General features: G+C 50.2%; 1 protein-coding gene across 1 annotated transcript; it reads left to right on the top strand.

Moving 5' to 3' along the window:
- Positions 1-387: 387 nt before the first annotated feature.
- On the top strand, positions 388-8,801 carry NXNL2 (nucleoredoxin like 2). Its single transcript, XM_016135330.2, has 2 exons — positions 388-958; positions 8,210-8,801. Exons 1-2 carry the CDS (start codon positions 657-659, stop codon positions 8,376-8,378), a joined length of 471 nt encoding a protein of 156 aa, XP_015990816.1. The 5' UTR covers positions 388-656; the 3' UTR covers positions 8,379-8,801.
- The last annotated feature ends 388 nt before the right edge of the window (positions 8,802-9,189 follow it).

The following is a 9,189-nucleotide window of genomic DNA, read 5'->3' on the forward strand; positions in this document are numbered from 1 at the left end:
CCACGGCCAGGAGGTCATGGCAATCCCGGGAAAGAGCGTCTCCCTACTGCCCCACGCTTGCTCCTCCAGGCCGAACTGCCCTGCCCCTCCTTTGCAACACACCTGTGGCAGGTGGAAAGTGAAGAAGCTCAGGATGGAGGCTAGGAAGCAGGGCCGGGGGTGGTGGAGACGCCCGGTCAGGGCGAGGACACCGGCAGCGCGGTGGGTCGCAAAGCGGAGAAGAGCGCGCGCGACTGGAAGCACGCAGGCAGCGTGCGGAGAGGTACAGGACCGAGAGCTGCGCGGGAAGTAGGAGGATGGGAGGTGGGGGAGGCGCAGGGGAGGGCGCGGGGCACAGCGCAGGCGGGTGAGGGGACGGGTCAGGGCGGGGCGAAGGGTAGAGGAAAGCACAAGGGCGTAAGAGTATCCAGGCGACTCTGCCCCCTGGGGGCAAGTGGTGCATTGTAACTGCCGCCGCTATCTGAGGTATAGCTAGTGTCCGTGAGTGTCCCCTCCTTCTCCCTAGTGCGGACGCCTCTGTCCCAGCTGGAGACCAAGGCCCGTGCTGAGGCCGGCGAAGGTCCTGTGCAGACCGGGAGCCCGGCGGTGCCAAGGGCGACCGGACACCCACCGCCTCCTTTCAGGTGTCCTCCGCCGTACGTGTCCCCGCGCGGGCCATGGTGGATGTGCTGGACGGGCGGTGTCTGGTCACCCGCGGCGGCGCGTGTGTGGAGACTGAGGCAGCGCTACAGAACAAGGTGGTGGCGCTGTACTTCGCGGCGGCCCGGTGCGCGCCCAGCCGCGACTTTACGCCGCTGCTCTGCAACTTCTACGCGGAGCTAGTGGAGCTAGCGCAGCCGCCGGCGCCTTTTGCAGTTGTTTTCGTGTCAGTGGACAGCAGTGCACAGGAGATGCAAGATTTCATGCGCCAGCTGCCAGGCGCCTGGCTGGCGTTGCCTTTTCAGGACCCTTACCGGCAGTGAGTAGGATCCAGGTTGGGGCCGCGACGGGTTCCCTGAGTCCCGCGCCTGTCCTTGCAGTTGGGAACAATACCCCCCCCCCCACACACACACACACACTCCCCTGGTGCACACGCGGGCGTACACACACACACACACACACACACACACACACACAGACGGGTCAGGCTGATGTGCACCTGCGGGTACATGGTAGTTTCTGGGCATCTTTCCAAGGAGGCTCTAGCAGGTGGCAGACCGAAACGTCGGCATCCCCGGACGCTTGGTGAGACCGGACCCTGGCGCACACCATTCTCTGGCTTGGAGGGTCTGCATTTCTCACGAGCTCTGCGATGCTGCGGTGTGCAGAGCCCACCCTAGGAAGCACAGTCCAGGATGCCCCGCCCCACTGCACAGGGAAGACCCTGAGTCTGAAGCGCAGGAGAGGGGACCCAGGAGGCCGCTCTGGTCAGAACCCAAAACCGTAGAGTGATTGACCAGGCCAGCAGTGCGGGGGGGCTGGGAGAGAGGGGCAAGGGGAAGGGAGGGCGGCAGGACCTCCGGGCTGGAGGAACCCAATTTTGGCCACGCTGCAGTTTCATTTTAACTGCCAGTGACTGTAATTTTCCAACTAAAAGGGCAGTTCCTGCTGTGACAACTATAGGGGAAACCAAGTTCCAGGACTTTTGCAGAGGCAGATGTCAGAGACAACAAATCCTTGCTGTGAAGGATATCATCCAGCGCTTGTGTTAGAAATGAAATGACAGGGTGGAGCCCCTCAGCTTTGTTGGATTTCAGTTTGTGAATGAACTAGAAATTGACCATACTTCTCCATTGACTGTGGGGAGGAGGAGAGGACTTGGAGGGAGGATGTGGGAGGACTTGGGGGCGATTTGGCAGAGGACAAGTATGGCATGATCCCTAATGTCCAGCATATTGGGATCGCCTGTGGTGTCAGCGTCCAGACTTGGGTTTAATTGCACTTCCCAAAGTACATGAGCCCACCAACCTCTTAACAGACAGAAATGTTGCACTTTATTTTACAGGAACACGTGTCACATTTCTCTGAGAAACTATTATCCAGTTGTCTCATTAACCCCCAAATTAATTGTCCTGTGATTTCATTCCTTCTGGACAATTAAAAATTGAAGCTAACTTTAGAAGTTCCATGGAAGTGTAACTCTTCCCTCAACACTTGCTTTCCATAATGCTGAGGAAGAGATGAGGTGGGCAAGCCTGCTTCCTCCGGCCTCTCACAGCAGGACTAGGAAAGTCATACAGATAAGTCCAAATGACCAAGATTCACTTGGCAAAAGGATTTATTATAGCATCAAGTCTAGTGCTGGTTGTAAAATGTGTTTTTATTTGCTTAGTGCTTAAGTTATGTGCAGCTTTTGAAAGAACCCACTTAGTTTTGAAAGTGACAGTAATCAAGCCAAGAGCTCAGACCTCCACAGAGTGCAGCTCTAGGATTCACTTGAGTGACCAGAGGCAAGACATTAATTGAAGAGTATAATGATGCATCTCAGATGCACAAGGACTACGCTGACACATGAATTCAGAGCCATGTCAGGTGGTTGTATACCAGCACTTGGTGTCTACTGCCCATTTCATAGATGTGCCATTGAGGCACAGAGGCTGGTGCCTCTGGCCCTAGGACCTATTTTTCTGCTTTGGCTGCTTCCTTTCTGAGAGCCAAGGGCTGAGAGCCTGGAGGAGAGCCATCAGGATGCGCTCCCTTTCCCTAGTTATCTGGTTAAAGCCACTGAGGTTCCCTGCAGGCAGCCGAAAGCCTCCTTGGGCCATCTCCATGGGCGTCCAGCCTCCATTTTCCTTTTGGGGAAGTTAGCTCCTTGTCCTCACCCCTTACAAGACTGCACTCCATTAAACCTGTCATTGCTGTTCCTTTGTTAGGAAATGGGGTATTCTGTGGGAATTCTTGGTGCTGTTTTCTCAATTCTGCTTATTCTGTACTGAATTTATAGACTCAGATTAGGAGCAAAATGACAGTAACCACCAAGGAGAAATAAAGAATATAAGGAGCATCTGGGCAGCAGTGGGGGAAGTTCCTAATGTGTGAAGAACACAGCACTGTGCTTGATGCTATGGGAAAGTGGGGCCAGGCAGTAATCTCCTGCACCCCATCAGTCTTAATGAGGGACCTATGCTGTTTTCCCTCAGTGACTGTCCATTGGATTACTGCTGACTGCCCATTCGTAGGAGGAAGAGAGGAAATCACCACAGAGCCTCCACAGGGTCACCCTGGCATAGCTGGAGGTGGGACCACTGCAAATGCCTCTGCAGGAAAAAAAAATGCCTGGAGTGGCTCACCTTGTCCTCAGAGTTGCTTAGATCTTGGCTTTGCAGCAGCCCACAAAAAAACCAGTACTACTCCCACCTTTCTGCTTAAAGAAGCAAATGTTCACTGACATCCCTCTAACCAGAGGCAGCATGGGTGAGAGGAGGGACTGCCCTTCTAGGCCTGAACATGAGGACAGCATTGAGGCCATCCTGCCCAACTTCCTTTCCTTTGTTATGGGCCCAAGAAAGAAGCAACAACTAAAGTTGCCAGCAGGAATTCCTGTCTCATGCTCCCATGGCAGGCTCAGTGGTGATGTCACGTAGATTTTGTGATTGTTTCTTGAGAAGGCTTGTGCCCACTTGGGCTCAGCAGACCCCAAGGAGGCCTGGAGCAGAACCCCCTACCCCTGCTCTGGCTCTCACCACTGCCCCAGGCCATGGGCCAGGGGGACGGCGCACCTTGGCTTCCAGGTCTACAGGTTTGGATTTGATGGAAAAAACAGCTGGCCATGCTTTATTTTCTGGGTAGAGAACAACTCCATTAGAGCCCTCGATGGCATGGGGTAGAGTGTGTGTGCCAAGCTGCTTGACCTGGTTTTCTGCAGCCCAGGGTTCCAGCTCTTCTTGGGCCTCCTGACTCAGCATGTCTCTGCCAGGCTCTAAATCCACTTAATCTGCAGCTGTCCAGCCCTTTCTGTCTTTCTACTCATTGCTCCTTTTTTCAGTTAGTTTCTGGACCATTAGAATATTTTAACTGTCCCTCTGGCCTTGGCGTCCCCATCTAATGGACTTTTGTTCTCACACCTACCTCGTCTCATCAAAGGTGGGTCTGGTTCTTCCATACCCTATCCCAGCTCTCCAGTGGTTCCTCAAGTTCCTGTTGCCCACAGGACTTGGTTCACATCTTTCTCTGCCCTCCAGCAATTGACCACACTTGCCTCCCACCCTAGCCCTTTCCACCTATGTCTGTCCAGACTGGACAACTGAAGTTTCAAAACACTCCGTATACTTTTCCATCCCCAAAGGTTGTACATGCCACAGCCCCCCAACCCTGGAGCCCCCCAGAAGCTTCTCCTCCTCCATGTGCCTGGGGACACCAGGAACATTTCTGGTCTGGGAGACCTATGCCCTTCATAGCTCGAGCTCAATGCCACCTGTTTAGGAGTGTGTATTTGGGGGAGGAGCAGTCTTTTTGGCCCTAAGGTCAGACCAGACATTGTACAGGTCTTGGCATCTGCAGGGTGCTTGTTGGTTGGATAATTGGAGCAAGTAGAGAAATTTGCTCTGTAACAGTCTGCTGGTAGATAAGCTGTAAAGAGACTGGAGCCAGAGGTTGCTATGGCAACCTAGAAGTGATTGTGCCAGGGAAAAGGATGCACTGCATTAGATGAAGCAGGGGCATCAGCACTGCAACAGCACCCAGTGCCAAGGGCAAGGAGGAACTGGCCTCTTGGATTCCCTGAAATGGTAAAAATGCTCAGTTTTGACTTACCTCTGTCCAGTGACAAGGTTCTCTCCTTTTCAAGGCACACTCTAGTCTCTCTAGGCACAGCTCAGCACCCAGAGGGGATTGAGATGACTCCACGGGAAGAGGATGGTTATGTGCCTCTCTTGCATGGTTCCAAGGTTACCGTTGTCCCCAGGCAGAGGCTGCCAGGGTAGGGATTTAAAGGCCCACACTGGTGACTCTTTGAAAATAAGCTGGAGCAACAAAAAGTAAATTCCAAACCTCCTCACTCCTCAAAGCCCAGCTTGCCTCAAATCCCCCTAACTGCATCAGAGCTTGACTTAATGTTGCCACTGATTAAAACAACAACAACTCAAGGCCTAAACAATGAAGGTTATAGATCTGCTTACTTGAAACACTCAGCAGCCAGGAGCTAGTGCAAGGCAGGTGGAAGCTGCTGAGGATTTTGTGGCTCTGCCTTCTGCCATGTCTGTTTCATGCTTAGGCTGCAGCTAGTGGGCCACCTGGCAAATCCAGCCTCTCCTCATGGTGACAATGGCTGCTGTGTGTTGAGCTACACATCTTTACACCTTTTTCTTTCCTAACACACAAGCAAGTGCTCGACAGAGTATCACTGGTTCTGAGCATGCTCCTTACTCATTTTTGTGCTGGTTAGGATAGCCAAGGGCCAGGGCCTGTCCTGACTGGGCAGATGGCCCAGCCTGAATTAGAGCTCAGTCCCTCTTACCCAATAAGAACAGCCAGCATTTATTGAGTGCTTACTATGTACCAAGCCCTTAGCTAAGCTGTATATATATTAATCATTTTATCCTCACAGCAACTCCAGAAAATGGGGTGTAAAGAGGTTAACTAAGCTTGCCCAAGTCACACAGCTAGGTAATGCCGGAAAGTGGAGGAGGCATGCTTTCCAAAGGAAGGTCATGGATGCCGAGCTGAAAGCCACTGGCCTCTGTACTAACTGAGTTATTGAGAGTACTTCCTCACCTTCCACTTCTGCTTGCTCTTTCCTCCTCCTCCATGTCCCATGAGTGGGGGGGATACAGAAGGCCCTTCAAGGTTTGGCAAACTTGAGCAAGTGGGCTCCACCCCTACCATCAGGGGCAGGAGACTGCATTTCTGACAAGTTTCTGGATGTGGCTGCTGCTGCTGGTCCAGGGACCCCACACTCAGAGGTGCTGCTGCTCTTGACATGCTGCCTAAAGGTCAGACTCTGGACCAGTGACAGCAGTGCTGGAACTTGACAGGGACACAGAGGCTCGGTCAGGCTCTGGGTAGTCTCAGAGCTTCCAGGATTCCTCACTATTCTCCATAAAGCCCATTAGGCTCTTCCTTGGGGGTAAGCCCCAAGGCCCTGGGTGGCAAAGCCCCAACCAGGCCACTGCTTCCCTTCCTGTCAGGGTGGGCCACATGCCTAACCCCTGCTGCGTAGAGTCAGGCACTGATGTAACTCACCTGCCCACACTGCCAGACAAAGGGTAGATCAAGCCACTGGCCATGTCCCTGAAGCTTTTGTGCAGAGTTATATGGGTTATTTCTCTTTTAAATTTTGTTTTATGCCTTTGTTGAAAGCTAATTTCTTATGCATTTCAAAATTCACAGGTTGTGCAGGGTTCTTAAAACACTGGAGGTCATCTCCTCTGCCATAGCTTTCATCAGCCTTGCCTGAGTTCCCAGAGCTGCATGGCTGTGTGTATGGATCCATTTGTCCCCTCAGTCTGCAGTTTGATCTGGATTTGTATCTACCCTCTTTGTGGTTTGGGTTTGTCAGTTTTGTGACACAGTTTCATCAGGGTTGTCTCCATTCTGTCTTTCTCATGTTCATGATCATTTTTATATAATAGTTCACATATTTTTCCTTCTCCCATTTTTTTCCTTCCTCATGTAAGTAGTGAACATGTGTGGATTGGTTTCCAGAAGCTGCTGGAGCGGTGGCCATATGCAGGGTTTTCTTCGGGAACAGGCCGTCAGGTAGTTGCTGTTTGTTTCGGGAGCGATAATGGCCGTCTGCCTGTATTCCTGTCTTCCACTCTCCCTGGCCCAGTCTTTGCTCCATTTTTTAGTTTTTCCTAAGAACGAGGTTTAATTTTATTGCTCACCCCATTTTTATTCATTTCCTGTTTCAGTGATTTCTTTCTTCAATCTTCTTTATCTTCCTTCTACCTTTCTTGCAACATCACTTTTCTAGTTTCTTGAATTAAATGCACAACTCATTCATCTAGAGGCCTTCTAGTTTTGGATAAGGGTCTGTAAAACCACAGCTTCCTAACTGTGCCGAATCATTATCTCCAGTTTGGGCTCTGTACTATATTCCATATTGCTCTGTGTTAATTATTTTGTGGTCTGTATTGCTATTTCACATACAATATATGGTTATGTGAAATAACCATGTATTTAAAAAAATTACTTTTATTGGTTTCCAGTTCCAATACACTATGGCCTGATTAAGTGGTCTGTGTACTGCTGATGATTTGAAATTTAGTAAGACCCCCACCTTGGCCACGAGCTTGGCCAGTTTTCTCACTGTCTCATAGATGATTGTGTATAAGTACATTCTCGCTTTCTTGGGTGTAGGCACTATGTATGTTTTCCTGTTTGAGTTGAAATTTGCCTTTGATCTGGATGCCAGGAAAACATCAGGAAGACCTTGGTAGAGATGTGAGGGGGAAGAGTTGGTAACAGGAGGGTCTCAGGTGCATTTCTGCTTACTCAGATTCACAATCCTGAGGGTGACAGATGAGGGAAATCAGATTACTGTTGATGTGAAGCCCTTGCAAGCTGGTTGTGAACACACAAAGGGGATTTTCATCAGCTGTCCTATCCTGAGGGCAATAATCCCTGTGAAGAGAGATTTGTGAAACTAAGGAGGATGCTCCTTTCCCTAAATAAACACAAATCATTGTGCAAAAAGGCCACTCACAAGGTTAGCCAAAGAATGGTTCATCCATAATGTTGATCAGCATGTCCTTGAATTTGTAGGGCAGAAAGTCAAATAAAGCTTTGCATTTAGTTAGAACTCATGAAAAATAAATCTTTTACCATTATATGTGCCTCATATTTTTCAATCCTCTTGAGATATAGAGAGGGTTATTAATTTGGGGGGTTTAGTTGTGGGTTTAGAATTGCACCGTGTAATACAATAGCCACTTGCCACAAGTGGCTTCTTAAACTTAAAGCGAACTGAAATGAAAGATTCAGCTCCTCTGGCGCAGCAGCCACATTTTGAGGGCTCAGTTGTCCCCTGTGGCTGTGGCTCCAGTCTCGGGAAGCACAGACACCGAGCAGTCCCACCACTGTAGACATTTGTCAAGGTTAGCAATGGCGTGGAACTGGGCAACAACAAGAAGGAAGGAGGCTCAAAGGGGACCCGCAGCGCAGAAGAAGCGCGCCCGGTGGGCGGGGTTCTGAGGCTTTGCACAGGGAAAGTCCTAGTTCCTTTGAAGATGTGGCAGCAGCCTCCCCTGCCCCCATGCTGACCCCTGGCCTGTCCTCTTCTCTCCTGCAGTGAGCTGAGGACCAGGTACCACGTTACGGCCACCCCCAGGCTTGTGATCCTGAAACCCAGCGGGGAAGTCATCACCGACAAAGGGCGCAAGCAGATCCGGGAGCGCGGGCGGGCCTGCTTCCAGAACTGGGTGGAGGCTGCCAATGTCTTTCAGAATTTCTCCGGCTGAAGTCGGGGCTCTCTGGGGACCTGGACAGGTGTGTGACACATCAGCTACTGCAGGGAGAACACAGTGGGGGGAGGGGAGGGAGTGGGTAGGTTCAGTTTATGTTAGAGCAGAAGCACTCAGCTCTGGCAAAAAGAAAACGCTGCTCAGGAAGCGTGTCCTCCCGTTTTTGTTCCCTTAGTCTTGCTTGTAGCTGTTTTTACTAGTAGTAGTACAGCTTTCTCCACCCGAGTTTAACTATGTTCACATTGAGTTATTGGGAATCTATGCAAAACATGTGTTGATACAGGTTCTTCAGGTAAAGTAATATATTTATTGATGCATTTGCTGGAGATCTATTTATTATAAGGGTATGCTTTCACAACTACGTTTACTAATGAAGTTTGAAGAATTTATATGCTTTAATAAACAAACATTTCCACTGGAGCCCTCTGGTTTCCTTTTTTCTCCTGACAAACCAACTGTTCTTATGAGGAAGGCGAAGCTCTCAGGAAATGATGCTTTGTTCTGTTTCTCAAAGAGGGTAGTTTTTAATTAGAGTCTTCTTGTTTGTTTTGTTTTTCTTTTCGTTGTTTCCTTTTCTCACATTTGTTTTTTCTTAGCATCATAATATCCTAGAAAGAAGTGAAAATTTCAAGGCCGTATAATCATATCTTCAAGATCAAACCTCAGCATCTCCTGAAAGACGCAGGTGGCTCCAGGTGAACAAAAGCCCACACACAGCATTTGCTACTATTGAGAGGGGAGGAGCCTTCAGGGTTCCAGTTTCTAGCCCTGGGCCTTTCTTCTGGCTGGCTGCCTGTCTCACATGGCC

This window comes from Rousettus aegyptiacus, unplaced genomic scaffold (assembly GCF_014176215.1).
Source record: "Rousettus aegyptiacus isolate mRouAeg1 unplaced genomic scaffold, mRouAeg1.p scaffold_m13_p_3, whole genome shotgun sequence".
Classification (NCBI taxonomy): domain Eukaryota; kingdom Metazoa; phylum Chordata; class Mammalia; order Chiroptera; family Pteropodidae; genus Rousettus; species Rousettus aegyptiacus.